Genomic DNA, 19,463 nt, shown 5'->3' with positions numbered 1-19,463 from the left:
CAGACCATACTTTAGCTTGTGAAGTCAGAGAAAAGGAAACCTGCTCCTCGTCCTGATGCCAGATGTCCACACAGTTTGCTCTCCTCTCCTTTCCAGCATTTGTACAACACCCTCTGTCGTCTCCATAACAAGGCAGCTTATGATGCAGTTAATACAAAACCCACAAGGATCAAATATAGCAGCAGTAGGCAAAGTGTGTGTCGTGTGCGCCAACTCAGAGGAGACTTCGGCGCATGTGGGGGAGGAGGCGGCTTCCCGTGGGAACCAGGATTCGGTGCAGGAAGATGTGTACCTGGTGCCCATTGTACAAACGACTCCCTCCTGCCACTCCCTGACGAAGTGTTTCAAAGAGGAGAAGACGCAGGGGAGAGCAGGACTTAAGCAGAAGTTGATAGTGAAACGTGGTTGCCGGAGAAGCAGCTGGGCCGTTTGCAGAGAGCGGCCATGGGAATGCTGTGACTGGCACTGTCCCAGGACAGAGGGGGTTTGATGATGCTTGCCCTCGGAGACGCAGGCGCAGGCTAGCGCAATTGGAGTCGAGGGGGTTAGAAAGGAGGAGGGAGAGAAGTTTGTCTGATCCACCCAAGGAGGGACGTCCCAGGCAAGTCAAAAGCATCAGAGAGAGAGGACTACTTCGCCGCCACCACCATCATCTTTAAAAGCATCTCCGTCTGTTCTTGCCAATGTATCTACAACGTTTCGCGGAATAAAGGATTTTAGCGTCAACTGATTTGTCGGCCTTGTTGAGAAGGAGCGCCTCAGCCTCACGACAGCATGGGCTTCCAGAGGTTTGGGCCTACAACTCCCATCAGCCTTAGCCAAAATAGCCCACGGCTAGAGGAGCTGCCCACCCTGCATCATGCAAACCGCGTTGCCCTCCACTGGGACCAGGCAAAGCAGAGTTTCAGTCTCCTGCATTCCTGCTTTTAAAATCTCAAGTTCATTCTGTCTCGCAAAGGAAGACATGGGTGCGGTTTGGCAAATTCTGATCAAAATCCTCCCAGAGGAAATTCTCTCCCAGCTGCATGCTCTGGAATCACCAGGAACACAAGGGAAGCCATGCTGGGCTAGCCTGCTTGGAGCTGCCAAAGGAGAGGGGCCCGCCTGGAGAGGAACCTTGGCAACCTCCATTCTGTGCGGCCAACGTGGCTGAAGGACGCAGTGACGCAGGCCTCGACCCTGGAGAGCAAGGCCTTCGGGCACAGCTCGAGCGTTGCAGCGCCCTCCACAGGGGCTCCTCTTGGACTCGGTTTGGATGCCGCAGCTACGGCAGGACAGTTGCCCCCTCTGGCATCCAGTCACGTTCACATGGACTCAAGGAACTGCATCGCTTGCCTGCCAGCTACCAAGCCAACATGCAAACCCCCAAGCAACTCGGGAATAGGACACCTCCTTACACCTAGCGAGCCCCTAACATCCTCGAAAGAGGCCTGCCGGGTGGCATCATGACCAACAGCACATGCCCACCTAGCATCTTGAAGGCAAGGCTTTCCTGGTGGTGGCACCTTCCCTGCGGAACATCCATAGGGACGATTGTCATGCAGCTCAGGAGGCAGAGAATGGGGAAACCCATTTCCTCTTGCAAGCTTTCTCTGGGTTGCAATTTGTTGCAATCACTCTACTGTTCCATTTCATTGTTTCAGGGCATTGCTTTTGATCATCAGGCTAGTCCTCATTGTTTTTAATGCCCTGTGAGCAACACGTTTCAATACCATTGCGCATCCGCCACACAATCCAATTATGGAGTATCCAAAGTGTGGAGAAAGGCAAGGTGGCCTCTGTCTTTGCTGTTCCCATTACTCATCCAGACAGCTGTTTAAGAAAGATGCAGGTAAATTGGAAAGGGTCCAGCAGAGGGCAATATGAATGACCCAGGGTTTGGAAACACTGCCCTGGGAGGAGAGACTGGGGGAACTGGGCATGTTCAGCCACGGGGACCTGCTATCCCTCTGTAAGTACCTCAAAGGCTGTCACAAAGAGGACGGTCAGGATCTCTTCTGCTGATGCCAGACTGCGGGACACAGAAGAATCAAGTCAAGTTGCGACAACCCAGATTCAGGCTGGACATCAGGAAGAGCTTCCTCACCAAAGGGGCAGTGGAAACGGCTGCCTGGAGTGGTGGGGGGCTCTGCCACACTGGAGGCATTCAAGGTGAAACTGGGCAGCCCTCTGAGTGTGACAGTGTGACGTGGTGTGGTTCCTTCCACACAGGCTGTGATGGGGCCAGGGCAGAGACTCGCTTTCCCAGAGCCAATTCCAGGACGGCACACCTTTGGAGCAGGGACTCTGAATGATCTTACACCTCCCATCCCAGGAGGCTGCAAGACGGCCCCCTTTGATGCAATATTAAGTTGGTGGCATGAATCTATGTCTAAATGTACAAGGGTTCTTCAAACAGTTTCCGCACTGTTAAAACTCTATTTATCAAGAATTTCACAAACAAATCACACCACTCTTCTGCCTGGTCACCTTCCTCTGCGATGCATTTTCCCCAGCATTGTTCCAACTTTTCAATGCCAACAGCAAAAAATATAAAAAATATATTTATAAAATATAAAATATAACAGTGCGGAAATGTTTTGAAGAGCCCTCGTATAAATGAATTTCTCTACCAGACTTGGGTCCTCCTGCATTCGCGTGCATTTTGGCCAGTTCCCGTGAGAAAATCCACACCTATTCCAGTCGCTGGCTTGCCTGCAAGGGCCCTGGACAGCTCCTTGCAGGTGGCATTCAGTCCAGGTCTCAAAGTGCAGCTGCCTCATATGAACAGGGCTGAGGAGCACCCTGTGGGAATCTGCCCTCTGAACATCCACAGACTTCCTCTCATGCAATGTGAGCTGAGATGCGGGGTGGGGGTGTCCTGCAAACACGCTCCATAGGAACTCGGACAAGGGGCCATTGTGAAGGGAGCCAAATGCCCAGAGTCCCTCCCTCAGATTCCTACATCTGAATCCCAACCTGCTTGTGCCAAGGCACCAAGGCACAGAGACTGAATGAGCAAAGTAAGGAGCGGTTCTCCATCGTAAACCACCAACAGGCTGGGGGGAAGTTTGCTCCCCCTTCCAGAGGGAAGGGATTTCCCACCTCCAGCTCCTTTTCGCATCCCACCCGCAACTCTCTGTGTTCCCCCGGCTCTGGGGTCTCTTCAACACCAGTCGGGGCATTTTAGAGCGCTGCGGGTTCAAGATCAATTCTGCCACAGAGGGGAGCGGGACGGTGTTTCCTGAGGCCTCTGCAAAGTGTCTGGCAGTGACGTGGCAGCGGATGACGCTGCGAGCGAGCCGATAAGCATTCCGGCAGAGGCGATGCGAGCGCACGGACCGCTCCCCCAAGCCCGTGCTCTGTCTTTTCAGGATTAACCTAAACAGAGGAGCGGAAATAGCCAGAGGTTAATCTCCGAGACCGGATAAGCGAGCCGTCAATCTTGCACAAGTCATGTTTCAATGAGGCCTGGAGACGCGCCAGTTCAACAAATGGCCCTCGGTTACCTTAAAAGGCAACGGACTCATTCCCATGTCAGAGAAGGTGAAACTCTCCAAGGCGCGTGGCCAGCTTTGGCCCAGAGATGACAACTCGCGGCTTTTTCTCGCCGCGAGGAAGCCGCGATATTGGGGACACCACGTGGCCTTCCCACCATGTGCCGCCCAAAAGGGCTGCACTACACGGATCTTTTTTCTCCTTTTTTGGAGGGGGTGTTGCAATAATCCAGCCTGGGGAAGCTGGCTTGGGATTTTTCCTAACGAAATGAGGGGTACAAATCTGAAAAATAAGTATGTTGGGGGGAAGCACCCCTTGCTGGGGGTGGGCAGGTATTTCTGCTCAGGGCCACACACCTGTGTGCGTGTGCAGGTGGGGGCTGCTGGGGCAACGTGTTGGCAGCAGCGGGCAGGAACGGAGCCGGATCACCCCCTTTCCTCTCCCCCTTTCCCTTCTTCTCCCTCTCCCTTCCTCTGTCACCTGCTCTTCTTTTCCTTCTATCCCTTTCTTCTCTGTTATTCCTTTCCTTCCATCATGCCCCATGTCCAGCCCGGAAAGAACACAGAACTCTTGCAACCTCAGAATTAGGCAACTGGAATAATTTGTGTGACCCTTTGGAAGTAATCCGGGTACTTCGGAGAGTTCAAGTACTTCCTTCCCCCCAAAGTCCTATGCCTCTTCCAACAGGAAGGGAACATCTCTTCGTTTCAAACGGTAATTTTAAAGGAAGCATGGGTGGGGGAGGTGTCACGGGGGTGTCTCGTCTCCCTGCCCCACCTGTCCTCAGGTAGTCCTCTGCAGACGCTGCAGGCCAACTTCTCAGACCAAATCAGTTTAAAACAAACACCTTCTAGCTCAAGTTATGCCTTTTGCAGTAGAAAACAGCCTTTGCTGACTTGAGGCCTGCAGAAGTTTTAGACTTTGACTCCCAGCATCCATGCTGGCTGGGGCTGATGGGGTTGAAGTCCACAACATTGGAAGCCCACCAGCTGGGTGCAAACTGGCATAACATTATGGGACATCTGTGTGTTTCCATGCCAGAAACCAAAGGGAAAGAGGACGAGACAAAAATATCACGCCAGCCCCGCATCTTCAGGAACTGCATCCAACTTGCCACCTGCCTGAGGGGTTGGGCCTCTTTCTTTCTCCACTTACTCGGCTCACCCTCTGCAGCACAGCATGTAAAGCCTGCCATTAAATACCTTGCTGATTAGGCGTGGACCCAAACACAGTGATCAACCCATTTGCTTAATCAAAAAGGCCACACTGAGCCCTGCCCGGCTTTTTGGGAGCAGCTTAAAAGCAAGCGTGTTAAACTGAGCTTAGGATGAGCAAACAAAACAGCCGTACATACTGGCTCAGAAAGCGGCATGCTGGACGCTGAGTGGGGAGGGAGGTGGCCGGAAAGACACGTGCCTCCCTCGGCCCTCCCGCAGGCAGCCTGGCTACGGTTCAAGCAGCCCTGCTTCCTGCCCAGGGAGGATGCCACAAGCCCCACGGCCCCGCAGAGAGTCCCCCGCAACTTGTCCGGTGCTGCATTCGTTCATGAATGCCGTCACCAGGGGAGCAGAAGGTCCTTCAGCCGGAGGTGCTGCTCACAGAAGGTGGAGTGGGACCAGCATCGAAGACGTGGGACCAAGGACATCCACCTCTTTCCAGCTTGAAGCTCTTCCTACAGAGAACGAAGGCTTATGGGAAGCATCCCAACATTTCAGAAGAGTGTAAGAACTGCACAGCCCTGGGAAAACCCCAAAACAACCAGTGGATGTGCCCCTAGGCCGTTCCGCCAACCTTACAACCAAACCAGTGGGCTCAAATGGCAAGGAAGCAGGATTCAGGTTAAATGTTTGGAAGAGGATATCTTTCTATGTACCCAATACTTTAATATTTAATAGATTTTAATTATTATTTTATCTCAGTTGTGGGTTATTTAGTTTTATTATTGTTGGGGTATTTATAATAAGATGATGGTATTTATATTTTTCCTGTTGCATTTATTGACTTTGTTCTGAGCCACCCAGAGACTCAGAGTGATTGGACAGCCTAGAAATACCCCAAACAAACAAACAAACAAACAAACAAACAAATAGGATGGGATTGTGGAATGGCTAGTCTTGGAAAATGGTGGCGTCTTCCTCATCAGAGGTTCCTAAGCAGAAGTCGATCTCTTCTTGGGGATACCGAAGTGGCGGGTTGGGCAAGATAGCCTTTGAGGGCCCCTGCGTCTCTTGGCTGCTAGGATTAAATATACACTTGTGCAAAATGGGTCAAAATATGAGCCTACCCAGGTTTTAAGCTGGTCTTCGAGTCCAGCTCTCTGGAGCGCTATTATACTGTGTGACACGGCTGGGCCTCAGACAGGGCCTTTTCAGTGGAGGCCCACGCCTCCGAATTCTTTCTCCTCGAGACAGGCATGGCTTTCATTGGTGCTGGCTCATAAGATGACAGCGATCATTTTCTCCTTCAAAAAGTCAGCCCATGATGCCTTAGCGTGCCGCCTCCTGCATTTTTTTCTTTCTCTTGGCTGGTATTGCTCATTAATTAGGGGCACTATTTGGTAAACGGTCAATAGGGCATCTTTGTGAGCCACCTTGAGAAGGCTATGCCCTAAAAGGGCTAGAACTCTTTTAAATAAATAACAAAACACACCAAAGCCACTGCGGCATGTGCAAGAGAACACCGTGTATGTATGCACTTTCACATCGATGGCCCTTGCAATGAGCACTAGCAACTTGAAATAAATGCAAAACAGGTGCTATTAAGAAGATATTGGGGTGCGATTCAGTCTGGTTACCCCTAACCCCCTGATCCTGGAGGATTGTGGGCATTTTGCATAGGGCAAGGCGAACATAAACGGCACTTCTGCTCCCCAAGACCTTTCAAGCGCAGCTGTTGAAGGGTTGCACTTCAGAGTGGAACGAAAGGAAGCCGAGGTCTTCCCAGATGTTCTGCAAGATGCCGGTTGCCTGGTCTGCTCTCCTCCCACACCCTGGAATGCCCTCAAAACAATCCCTCGGGATCCGACTTGCCACCTGGGAGATGTGCCCATGCAAAGGTTTCCACGCCTGCAGCAACGGAGGAGGGAAGGCAGTCCGAGTCAAGGGACAGCTGGCGTGCTTTTCGACTCTCACCTGGGTCTCCAAGAAACGCAACACTCTACTCTACTCTGTCCCGTGGCCATAGGATTGCTTTCTCGGACGCTTCTCCCCATATCAAGGTCAAAGTTGACCAACAATAGCACAAAAATATACACGGTTCAAAACCATTACAACAATTACCCATTAAAAATAACCAGCCCATAAAAGACTGAACTGAAAAAGGAAAAGACCTTGGAGTAATTGCGGACAACAGGTTATTCTCACGTAACGCCAGGCCTCCACCAGCTCCACTGGCTTCCAACTGAACTCTGGGCTCAATTCAAGGTGCTCGTTTTGACCTATCAAGCCCTAAATGACTTGGGATCAGGATACCTGAAGGAGCGCCTCTTCCCTTACTTGTCCTCATGCCCCTTAAGATCTGCAGGAGAGGCTTTGCTCCGGGAACCCTCTTTAAAGGAGATAAAATGAACAACTACTCAGAGCAGGGCCTTCTCTGCGGTGGCGCCCAGACTCTGGAACGCGCTGCCCAGAGAGGTTCGCCTGGCGCCGAGTTTATATTCTTTTCAGCGCCAGGTGAAAACCTATTTATTTGCCCACCATTTTAAATGTTAGGAATTTTAATCTGGTTTTAACTTCACAGTTGCTTTTTGGTTTTGATTTTCCTTCATTTTGAAATGTTACTGGTTTTATTGCATATTTAACCATTTGTTTAATTATTGTTAACCTGTTAGATTATTTGTCTTTTATTTTTGTAAGCTGCTTTTGCGTATAGGGCAGGTATAAATAGACAAAGTAAACAAACAAGCAAACAAACAAACCTATTTTGGGGGTGCCACTCAGCACAATGAAGAACTCTGGGGAAACTCACAATAAAACCTGCAATGGATAAGGACCACCCTCCAACATTGGAATCACGCACTTCTGGAAAAATGGCAGCCCACAGGAAGAAGAAATTAGCGAGGTTTCCCCCAAGCAGCTTGGCAGGCAGGCAATTTTGGATGGGAAGAAACACTCAAAATGGTAACACCGCCCCCCCCCCCACCCCACAAGCTGCCTCTAAAGTGGCATGTCCCAAGTCTGTACTACCGTGTGTTTTTCCTGAGGATGGCTTTAGAGCAACAGATGGCATCCGTACCACTGGCAGAAATGCACTTGGAAAAAAATACAGTTGCCGGCAAGGGATCTACCAACTGCACAAAATGAACGGCAGGCAGCGGGTTGGAGATAATTAAACGTACCACAGCCTTGATCGATCTGCGATAGAGAGGACATCAGCGGCCCCTTGAGGGCAAGGAAAACCCTCAGTCTTTTAATTAAGCATACCCAGGGCCGATCTCTAGTCTTATTCCGAATTAATCTGCATTGAAGTCAGAAATAGGCTAGAATGATCTGGCACTTTCCAGACGTTTTGGACCACTGCTCCCAGAATCCCCGACATGCAGGACTTGCAGTCTACAGCATCCGGATCGTACTGGGTGGCCAACTCTGGTGCCAGCCATCCAAAGAAAGGGGAAGACTGTTCTAGAGATTTCCGGGCCGTCCTTTCACCCAGTGCCTCCGGAGACATGGGCCAAAGAAAGGCCCTGGTGCGCCAGTCATGGTGGGGCACAGGGTCTGCTTTTCGGGTGGCCCCATCTCTTCCCCTGGGGCTGAGCCCGGTTCGGCCGGAAGGGGACACTCCCTTAGGAATCTGATGGTCCAAGGCACTTGACGAGGAATTCTTTGCTTAGGACCTCGTGTGGGAGGAAGAAAAACCAGATCATGTGGGGCTCCCCAGGCCATGGGCTCTAAACAAAGGACAACCGTCCTGATGACAAAAAAATGCATTTGGATGTTTGCCCAGCTTCGTCTCGGGTTACAGGGAACTAAATACAGGGCCAGTTTAGAAACAAACTTCACCTCCCCTGGAGCAGCAGATGGTCCCTGGCTGACGGGCAAATGTTTAACTTCTTCACCAGGCCACAAACCTATGACCGATCACCCCATTTCTACCATTTGATATTTGCCTGTTATTTAGCAGGGAACTCCCGACGGTTAAACATTAACAGAATGTTGCAGCCCTAGCCTAGAGCTGTTTGGTGCCCGGGACAATAAATATTGATCTAAGGGGACTATTTCTTGGCTCAGGGAAATTGATATGACCCTGGCTGCAGATTTTTATGTAGCAATCTTCTAATGCTTGGATTTGGTCCGAATACTGATGATTCCTTCCAAGTGACGAGGCATTTGGCCAACCGGCACCCAATGAAAGTACTCCAGGTCTGCGCTTGGATTTTGTCAGAGATGCGGCTGCTATTGTCACTTCCACAAGAACACAGGAAGGGCCACACCGAGGGACCACTGACCCACCTCTTAAGAACCTGAGAAGAATCTCGCTGGGTCAGACCAAAGGTCCCATCTGGTCCAGCATTTTGTGCACACAAAATGGCCATCAGTGGCCCACAGGATCCCATAAGTAGGACCTGAGTGCAACGGGGGTCTCCTACCCAATTTCCCCAGCACTTGCCCATGAGGACTAGCAGCACTGATGGCCTTCTCCTGCATGGATTGGTCCCTGCTCCTGTTCAAGCTCTCCCAGTTGGCGGCCATCACTTCATCCCGTGCCAGTGAATCGCACAGGCTGCACTGTGTGACGAAGTCCTTCCTGTGATCCCCTGAATCTCCCATCCATACACCCCTTCGGATGAGTCCAATGGATTCTAGACTTATGTGTGAGGGAGAAACAAGCCACACACAACTTGCCTGAATTTAAGGACACACTGACACTGGAAAGTTCAGTTTATTTGAGGTTAATAGATTCTTTGTCCACTTCCGAAGATCGGAGGTGAGGGGAACCGGGCTCTGCTTTGCAGCCTTCCATGTCCAAGTCGGACATCGGCTTGCACATTCTAAGAAAATGCTCAGAGCAATTTCTGCGAATCATGCGCTTTGTGCAATGTGTGAACATTCCTCCAGTGTGTGCAAATAAAAACTGGGAAACAGCCTCACGCCGACACAATTTGCACAAGGCACGCTTGCTCCGTGTCGCTTTTCCGCTTCTGCCGTGCGCCACTCATGCCAACTGAGGGAGCGATGCAGATCCACCCAGCGTGTTACAAAAGGGGCGCAGTCCGCAGCCTGCCGTGCGCGAGCTCACCTCACGCAGCAGGGCCTGGCATGCGCATGGGGCAAGCTAGCCAGAATCGGGAGGGGGCCAAACGGTGGGAATTCAGACTGCCACCCTGTGCCCCGTAAGCTCAGGCAGCACATTCTCACAAACACAGGCATTGAAAAGCAGCCGCCTTAAAGAGCCGAGCTCTCTGGGCTGAAACTGGCCAACTGCACTCTGGAGGGCCGCTGAGCCCCCCGAGATCCCCGCTGCCCCCGCGGGACTCACCCTGCAGACGGACATCTGGTTGGTGGTGAGGGTGCCCGTCTTGTCCGAGCAGATGACGGAGGTGCAGCCGAGGGTCTCGACCGAGGGCAGGCTGCGCACAATGGCATTCTTCTTGGCCATCCGGCGTGTGCCCAGGGCCAGGCAGGTGGTGATGACGGCAGGAAGCCCCTCGGGGATGGCGGCCACGGCCAGGGCCACTGCGATCTTGAAGTAGTAGATGGCCCCGCGCAGCCACGAGCCGCCGTGGACGGGGTCGCTGAAGTGGCCGATGTTGATGACCCAGACGGCGACGCACACCAGCGAGATGACCTTGGACAGCTGCTGGCTGAACTCATCCAGCTTCTGCTGCAGGGGCGTCTTCTCCGGCTCGGTGGCCACCATCTGGTTCCGGATCTTCCCAATTTCTGTGTACACCCCGGTGGCGACCACGATGCCGACCGCTCTGCCGGCAGCAATGTTGGTACCCTACAGGGCGCAACGAGAACCAGTGGTTGTCAGCCTGGCCCTCTGGTGGTGAAAATGGGAGGGGACGGTGTTCATCTGAGCAGCCTCATGGCCGTGGGGCTGGGGAAGATGGGAGCTGCCATCCCACAAATCCAACCCAGCATGGGGAAGGCTGACTGAAAGGCCTTGTCCCAGAAGCAAGACCTTGCGGTCCAGTCGTGCAGGGATACTTACAGAAAAAAGCATGTTTTTTTTATCCTGGTTGACGGCCCTGGGGTCAGGCACTGGGTCTGTGTGTTTAATGACCGAGACAGATTCACCTGCGAGAAAAGGAGGCAGATGTAATGCGAGGAGCTTGACTCAAACGGCTCAGAAAGATTCACTGAGCCAGTGTGACGCAGAGACGACTGTTGGACTCAGGATCTGGGAGTTCCCTGGGTGATTTTGCACCCCTCCCAGACTCTCAGCCTAACCTACCTAACAGGGTTGTTGTTGTGAGGAGACCTTGTAAGAGGAAAAAGTTGGAGTAGAATATGACTAGAATACGATGGGATACTCCTCACAAGTCAGAGCTCACCTGCAATACTGTGCCTAGTTCTGGGCACCAAGATTTAAGAAAGATGCAGGACATTTAGAAATGGTCCAGCGGAGGGCAACAAAAATGATCCAGGGCTTGGAAAGACTGCCCTGTGAGGAGAGACTGAGGGAACTGGGCATGTTCAGCCTTGAGAAGAGAAGATGTGGGGCGGGGGTGGGGGGGGCATGATCTCCCTCTAAGGCCAAGATCTCTTCTTGCTGATGTCAGAGGGCAGGACATGGAATAATCAAGGCAAGTTGCAACAACCTGGATTCAGGGTGGGTATCAGGAAGAGCTTCCTCATGGTCAGAGCAATAAGGCAGTGGGACCAGCTGCCTGGAGAGGTGGGGGGCTCTCCCACACTGGGGGTATTCAAGGTGAAACTGAACAGCCATCTGAGTGGGATGGTAACAGCAGGGCATTGGACCTGATGGCCTTCTTGGCCCCTTCCAACTCTACTATTCTATGATTTAGTGGAAATGATTTACAGGTATGTGAGGGGTGCCCCGCAGAGGTGGGACATGACCTTTTTTCCTCTGCAGTGGAGGGCAGGATGCGTTCCAATGCAGGAAAGCTCGGGGAACCAAGGTTTGCATGACCGCGGGGGGAAAGACGAGCATTGGCAAAGGATTATGGGAATTATAATTTGAAGCATCTGGAGCACCTGGGTCGTTTCGAAAGGTGCCACAGAGCACAGCAGGCTGAGCTGCTCTCTCAAAAGTATGCCTTGCATTTTTCAGCCACACTCACCAGTGAGAATAGACTGGTCGACCCGCAGCGTCGTGGACTTGATCTCGATGATCCGGATGTCAGCAGGCACCTTGTCCCCGACTGCAAGAAGGAAAGAGGAACAAGGCAGTCCGAGTTAAATGCGTTTGTGCTTGGAATCTGGCATGGGTGCAAGATTGATTTATTTATATTAGATTTCTATCCCAGCATTTTTTCTTACAAAGAACGCAACACACCTTACAAAATTCTCCTCCTCCTGCTCTCAGTCTTATCCCCGCTACAACAACCCTGCAGGGTAGTTTGGACTGAGAGTCTAGGACTGGCCCAAAGTCACCCAGTTGGCTCCATGGCTGAGTGGAGTCAAAACCCAGTCGCCTGAGTCCCAGTCCCACGCTCTTAACCACTACACCACACTGCCTCTCGAGATTTGTGTGCACTGAGGCAATTTCCCCATGTTTGTTTCCTTTAGCATCCTTCCAGCTCTTTTGGAGGCTGAGAAAATGGCAGCCGCTGCATCATTTTGAAATGGTGGAAATGAAATGGTGCAGAATCTTTGGCGATCGTTCTGCAAGGCGCTCCCCTTCTTTAAGATGCAGGGCAAAAGAAAACTACCACTGATTTTCTTGGAGAAACCTCTCTGAAATTTCAATTTGGCTCTGATTCAGGTACATCTCCAGTGCTATTTCATTTTACTGTGACTCCGTTATTTTATCCGTGTCTGATTGTAACTAAACTGTAATGTACGTGCAGATTACCTTTTCCTCCGCTTACTTGGACCACCATCTCCCCTGCCTCTGTTGTCCCCACAAGTCTATTTCAATTTGCAAGCTCCTTGGGGCAGAGAACTCTCAAATTAGCACATACAGAGACATATAAATGACCACAGTAACACCACAAATAATCATACACTCTATTTCTTCTTGTTTGTCTGGTGCTGGTGCCGATTTCTGTGGTCTCTCTCGGTTTTTAAAAGTCACCTTCTCCTGAACCCATCCCCCCCATCAGAACTGTGCTGAACCTCAGTCGGCAGCCCCGTCCGGGTCACCTCTGGCCCCATCGGTTCCCCCAGAGACCAAGCTCCCCGGATCCTCCTCCTCCCTGCTCCTGACCACCGATTGGCAGCATCCGAACACTTCCACTTGCCACCCCATTGAAAAGGCAGTCCTTTCCCAAGCTTGAGTTTCTGGAATCAATTTTATTACGGTTGAGCATTTGCACCCTGAATCCCTCTGGAGAGGAGACCAATGCAGTTTACATGGATCCACTGTGTCCTCGCCACAACAACCCTGCAAGGTAGGTTAGGCTGAGACTGGCCCAAAGGCACTCCGTGAGCTTCATGGCTGAGTGGATCTCCCAGGTCCCCAGTCTGGCCCTTGAACCCCCACGCCAGGCTGGCTGTCAGTAAGAGCTCTGAGCTAAAATTTTATTTATTTATTTAAAGCTTTTCTATACCATCCAACTACTAACATCTCGGGACAGTCTGACAGTAAAGATGGCAAAACATGAAATGAAGCACAGCATCCAAATGATTCCAATAAAGTCCAACCCACATTAAAACATTAAAATAATGGGAAAATAAATAGATTTTAGCCTGGCCCAGAAAGGAATAGTGTCGGCACCAGGCAAACCTCCCTGAGGAGCATAATCCACAGTCGGGGTGCCACCACCAAGAAGGCCCTTCTCTGGGTAACCACCCTCCTATTCTCCTTTGAGGAGGGCTGCCGAAGAAGGACCGCCACCTGAAATTGGTGGGTATTTGTTGGCATTTTGGCTCCTGGCATCTCTTTGGTCCTTCTGCCTTTCATTCACCCCTGGAATGCAGCCGCTCTCTCCCAAATGGAATGGGGCCCATGGACCAAAAGAAGGTTTGCACTCCGGTGCCAACACTACAAAAAGAGAGCAATGTAGCGTAGTGGTGAGCATGTTGTCCTAGGACTGGAGAAATCTGGATTCCCATCCCCACTCAGCCCCACTGAGTGACTGGGCCAGTCGACTGGGCCTACCATGCAGGGCTGTTGTGAGGTTTGGATAAAAAAGTGAAGGATAATGTAAGCTGCCTGGTTTCTTTGCAAGATGCAAAAGGTAGGGCATAAATATAAGACATCAATTTACGTCTTGCGGGACCTTAAAAGGCAAGGGATGTCTCCAGAGGACTAGCTTATGTCCTCGGAAATATGTTAGTCAGGAAAATGGTCCTGTAGCCCCCAATGCTGGGCACTGACTTCCTGAGCACATGCAGGACTGAATCCCTTCGTTTTTTCAGACAAAAACCCCTCTGCTTTTTTTGTTACAGTGGACTGATATAGCCACCCCTCTGGGAGAAAACCATGAAGAATCCCGAAATTCTTTGCAAGAAACACATTTGCCTGACATTCGAAGGCACGCGTGCAGAACGAGCGCAAACCTGCTACCACAGGGAAGGGTGAGATCCGTTGGTGTGAAGCATCATTCAGGCTGGCTGGGGCTGATGGGAAGAGCGCTCTAAAACATCTGGAGAGCATCAAAGGGACCTGCCCCTGATCTGAGGTGGCTTCTCTGCACTCTGCCCTCTGAAGTCCCAAGAAAAGCCATTTGGGGAAAACACACCCGGAAAACAAGCCGCCCTTCCCAGTCCTACCTGCAACCTCCACGATATCTCCCGGGACAATGTCCCGCGCTCGGATCCGCTGAACCCCATTCCTGTCTGCCCGGATCACCTTCCCCATTTCTGGTTCATATTCCTTTAAGGCCTCAATGGCACTCTCTGCATTTCTTTCCTGCAAAAATTTAATCATATAAGAGGGAATGTGGAGCTTTGCTTACTCAACAGCTCTCTAAATGATCTCTGTATCCCTTTGGTAGCCTCCCTAAATTTTGAGAAACGAGCAGTCTTCAGGGCTAAGCATAGGCCAGGCTTAGCTTGCCAAACTGAAACTAACCAAGTTTCACCTGCCTTCCTCCAGTATGGAGGCCTTGCCTAAGCTCAGCAAACCCAACAAGTCATTTTTTTCACCACTGTTGGCCATCTGAGCCCAAGTTTGCTTTTTAGAAGCCACAATAAGAAACAACAGTTGGTTCTGTGGTTTATCTATACCACCATGGCTTGCCAGGTTGTCTGAACCCGGGATCAAGGTTGCGATGGTCTTAGTATGCAACTACCATGGAGTCCTTGGGAAAGACGGGCGGGACCACTCTGGCCATCCAGTCTCTATGTGTGGTGCAATGAGGAAGAGGCAGCTGACACAGGCAGGGAGTGATGCACCCTGGGATTGAATTTCAGGTGCAGGTGGCTGATGGGATACATGCCAACAGTGGGAAGACTGAGGGGGAGGACAGAAGCCATGTTGAAGTAGAAAGCAGATGGTCAGGTACAGGATGGTTAAAAATTGCGAAGCATGGCAACTATGCAGGGCTGCTTATGGGAACGCAGTCAGTGCCTGGGCATCGCCTGCCTGGGCCAGGTAAGGAGAAGCTGTCCCGGTTTCACCTGTCTGCCTTGCCTTGGGCAGGGAGAAGCTGAGCAGGTATGAAATGCCTCCCTTTCTCCGTTATCTCAGTGGCGTCTGAGAAAGGCACCATGCAAACCAGAAAGGAAGTTCTCTCGTTTCTCCAGGGACATCCTGGGGCAGCCGCAAATGCAGGTAAGGCACCAGCTCCTACCTGCCAGACGCCCACCACCGCGTTGGCAATGAGGATCGTGATGATGACGACGGGCTCCACGAAGGCCGTGGTCGTTTCTTCGCCCTCCTCAAACCAGGCCAGGATCTGCAAGGGGAAGACATGTGGGGAAAGGTTGAAGAAGTCAGTCCACCCTCCCGAAAAACAAAGACCCCGTGCTCCAGATCCCTCTGTCTGAAAGGAGAGGGAGTAAAAATAAAGCCCTGCTCTGCGGTTATTTCAGAAAAATCACTTTTATTTACCAGGAAACACAGAGGAGGATGCCGCTCTCTCTCTCTCGAATGATGGAAGGCTTTAAGACTATCAACAGAGGGCATCAAGTTTGAGCTACCCACAGAAAAGCTACAAACTTTCATGATCTTTAGCATGTTTACCAGTGGGATCCATAAAAAGGAAGAAAATGAAATAATAGTGGACTTAAATCCCTGGTAAAGCTGCTTGTTTCTACAATCCTAAAAATAAGATTGTCTTTTATGGAATGCATTTGAATATTTTGTCTGCCTCTCAATTATGTTTTCTGTATTTGCCTGTTTCTATTTTAGTATGCGTTCTTATATTTACATGTTGTTTTATAATGCACAATTTCATCCATGAGTGTTTTGTGTCCTCATCCCACCCACAAATGTCAAACATTTCATGAATAAGCAGTGTCAGCCGTTTCGTGGCTGCAAAATCCCCAAATGCTGGGGACCCAGGAAGGAGACCATCCCTATATTCAGAGTCAGAAGCTGCTGGTTCTAACACGGCTGCTTTACCAAGCCTTCTGGTTCTGAAGCTGATCTGACATTCATTTATTTATGAACTCGAGGTGGCTTCCATCATTCTCCCCCTGCTCTCAGTCTGATCCCCACAACAACCACCCTGTGAGGGAGGCTGGGCTGAGAGTCTGTGCCCGGCCCCAAGTCACCCAGCCAGCTCCACGGCCAAGCCGGGACTCGAACCCGGATCTCCAGAGTCCCAGCCCTGCGCTTTGTCACCAAGCCACGCTGGCTCTCTCTATGTGAGGAATCCTCGTAGGCACTTCCCTGGGCGAGCACACAAAATTAAGGCACCCATTGTGGACCTGAGCTCATGGGGCCACGGGAAGCACCGGGCCACAGGAAAAAAGCATCTGCAGATCACCAAGCGCTCCTCCTCCCATGTTGACTTTCAGGGCAGTTTAAGTTTCCACAGGAATAAATCACACACACCTGCCAGGTAAAACCTGCAACAGCTTTGACAGCCTCCTGGGTCCCTCTTGATCCAGGCTAGGGCCAAAGTCCATTTTGTAGAAGCCCTTAGCGACATGCTACAGGGGACTGAGCCAAAGGGGGAGAATATCCCCGCCCCCCGCATAAAAACGCCAGCATATTTTAGCCCAGTCTTGTTCCCAAAAATTCATCCTTAGGAGAGGCATTCCAGCCTCTGGAATGGAGAAACACAATGTCCCAAGCCAGAAATGGGCCAGGCATCGAATGCTTAGGGAAAGGGTGGTTTTGCATTTCTAAGTCAGCGCCAGCTGGCATTCAGCAAAGCGAGTGGCTGGTCAGGTAAGAGCTACAGCTGCACCGTAGGGTGAGGTTTGGGAGCAAACTGTTTCTTCCTATTTGGCACCAGCACTGTAAAAAGATCACACTTGACACAATCCTGGTGCAACTCAAGAGGGACCTGGGGAAGAGGCCGAGCCTCCGGGAGCTTGGTGGACTTTGAGAATACGTATGCTATACATTTGTAGAATGATGCAATTACCCATCATTATTCCATCCCAAATACCGGGGTGCAGAACCTCTGGCACACGGGACAGATGCAGCCCCCATGGGCCTTCTGGGCTGGCCATGCCCCTTCCCCATCCTCCATCCCTTTCTCCCTTTTCGTTCTTTGTGGCTTCCCGGCTTTTCTGTGCTCCCCAGCCGACCCCAGCCCAAAGGGCCGAACTACCCCTTCTTCAGCTCACTTGCTGGGTTTGGACCACCATCAATTTTAACATCACCCCACCCTCCTTGCTATTAGTAGCATCCATCGCTGGAATGAGCCCACCAAAAGTTTCTCTCAAACCAGATGTGGTCCTTTGGCCCCAAGAAGTTCAGCACCCAGCTTTAGATGGACATGCATATTTTTTACTTGAATATGTTTTAAAAAGGGGTGGGGGAATTTGAACTTTCAAAAGAATCATTGCAATTTTGGAAGGAGGAAATGTCCCGAAAGATTTTTTGAATGAGGGTTTTTCCCCTGTAACATGTATCGTATGGTCCTGATGATGGGGTGGCACAGTATTTTTAAGATTTATCTTAATTGCATGTTTAATGTCATATGGGTAGACATGCACATGGTAGGCATGTCAAGACATGGTAGGCATGTCAAGACATGGTAGGCATGTCAAGAGCAAAGTTGGCTGGAGCCGGGGATCAGACTATATGGCCCAACAGACTCGCTCTGTTTCTATGCTTTTATTTCACCTGTATGCATTTTAGTTGTATTTTATATTATAAAATTACCTTTAAAAATTAAAAAAAGATGGACATGCATATTATCTCATTTAACATATCTTACCTTGTTATTGATTGATGTATTTATTAGGTATTTATCATATTGTAAGCCATCCAGAGATAATTCGTATTGGATGGAATTAAATTATCCAAATAAATAAATAAAATTTACATCAAAGTGGGGGGGGGTGCATTTCTTGGTGGGGGGGTGCTTGCCTGCACTTTAATCGCTTATTCCCTGGAATGGTGCTCCAAAGACTGGCCCTAAATGCACCAGAGTTTGGAAAGCCCAGCAATGAGGGAGAGAGGAGGAATCTGCACTGAGACCATCCTCATTTTTAGTGGCCACTCAGCCACCGTCCTCCCCGAAAGCATTGCTGACAAAGAGGATGCCCATTTGCACAATGTGGCCATGTTGAGGTACAGACTTGGGAACTGTGGCAATGATGCAAAGATGGCCTCTGATGGCCATCCCAAAGAGGACTGTCCTCAGAAAATGGGAGAGGTGGCCACTCTATTAGGCCACGAGAGAAGGGCCTTTCTGGTCACGCCCACCAGCGCAATCTCCAGTAAATTTTGGTGCACTAGTGCCACCCCCAACCTCCATCACCATAAGCAAGTTCCAAAGGAAAGCCAAAAAACAGAGGGTGCTGTGTTGATCCAGGGAGAGCAAACCGGTTCTAGGAAATTTCTTCCACTTGGCACAGTCTTCAATGAGGACCCAGACCCCCAAAAGGCCGTCTGCAGCCACAAACACCGTCCTGTAGCTTTGAGAATCTGTTTCTCGAAGCTCGAAGGGCGGATGAGAAGCCGAGCATTCCTGCTCTGCAAAATTTCCCGAGGCAGAGTCCCTGTGAGCCCTGGCTAGATCACACCATTGCTCTCTGCTCTGCTTGAGTTTTTGCTAGCTGCTAAGGAAGGTTTTGTGTGGGTATGTTGGTCGCTGACGTGTGTTTCCATGTCCTAAGCAGTGGGGGTGTCCTGCCTTGTTTTTGCTGAGGTCCGGTTATGCCGAGTTGTTTTACGCAGGTCCTAATTTTGGGGGGGGGGGGGCTGAGCGCCAAAGGATTGAGGCCTTTGAATTGCGGTGCTGGAGGAGACGCCTGCGAGTCCCTTGGACCGCAAGGCGATCAAACCGGTCAGTTCTAGAGGAGATCAACCCTGACTGCTCTTTAGAAGGCCAGATCCTGAAGATGAAACTCAAATGCTTTGGCCACCTAATGAGAAGGAAGGACTCCCTGGAGAAGAGCCTGATGCTGGGAGCAATAGATGGTAAAAGGAGAAGGGGATGGCAGAGGATGAGGTGGCTGGATGGAGTCACTGGGGCAGTCGGCGTGAGCTTGGGCGGACTCTGGGGGATGGTGGGGGACAGGAAGGCCTGGAGAAGTGTTGTCCATGGGGTTGCGACGGGTCGGACACAACTTTGCAACTAAACAACAAATCTGGGGAGAGGACGGGCCGGAAGCCACACAGCTTTGTTTCATTCTGTGATCCTTTCCTTTTAGGAACCGCTCGCTGAAATTGATTTCTGATTTCTGGTATTCTGGTTCCCAGGAAAGTCTGTGAAGTGGCACACACAAGTTAAAAAAGGAAAGCAGCCACTTTCTCGTAACAAAAAGGAGGAGGAGTGGGGGGAAGCT

General features: G+C 50.8%; 1 protein-coding gene across 2 annotated transcripts in view; it reads right to left on the bottom strand.

Moving 5' to 3' along the window:
* The window catches only part of LOC123023400 (sarcoplasmic/endoplasmic reticulum calcium ATPase 3), a 116,011-nt gene that overhangs the window by 39,607 nt on the left and 56,941 nt on the right, over positions 1 to 19,463 (bottom strand). For both annotated transcript variants that reach the window (XM_044430116.1, XM_044430115.1), the window contains exons 4-8: positions 15,341 to 15,445; positions 14,319 to 14,457; positions 11,723 to 11,803; positions 10,630 to 10,715; positions 9,952 to 10,416 (exon numbers count right to left, since the gene is read on the bottom strand). In XM_044430116.1, the coding sequence (XP_044286051.1) occupies positions 9,952 to 10,416; positions 10,630 to 10,715; positions 11,723 to 11,803; positions 14,319 to 14,457; positions 15,341 to 15,445 (876 nt within the window). The remainder of the gene's footprint in view (positions 1 to 9,951; positions 10,417 to 10,629; positions 10,716 to 11,722; positions 11,804 to 14,318; positions 14,458 to 15,340; positions 15,446 to 19,463) is intronic.

This window comes from Varanus komodoensis, unplaced genomic scaffold (genome assembly GCF_004798865.1).
Source record: "Varanus komodoensis strain SLA01 unplaced genomic scaffold, ASM479886v1 scaffold20_1, whole genome shotgun sequence".
Classification (NCBI taxonomy): domain Eukaryota; kingdom Metazoa; phylum Chordata; class Lepidosauria; order Squamata; family Varanidae; genus Varanus; species Varanus komodoensis.
Note: the sequence above shows the minus strand (reverse complement) of the source record. Positions and strands in the feature narration are given on the sequence as shown.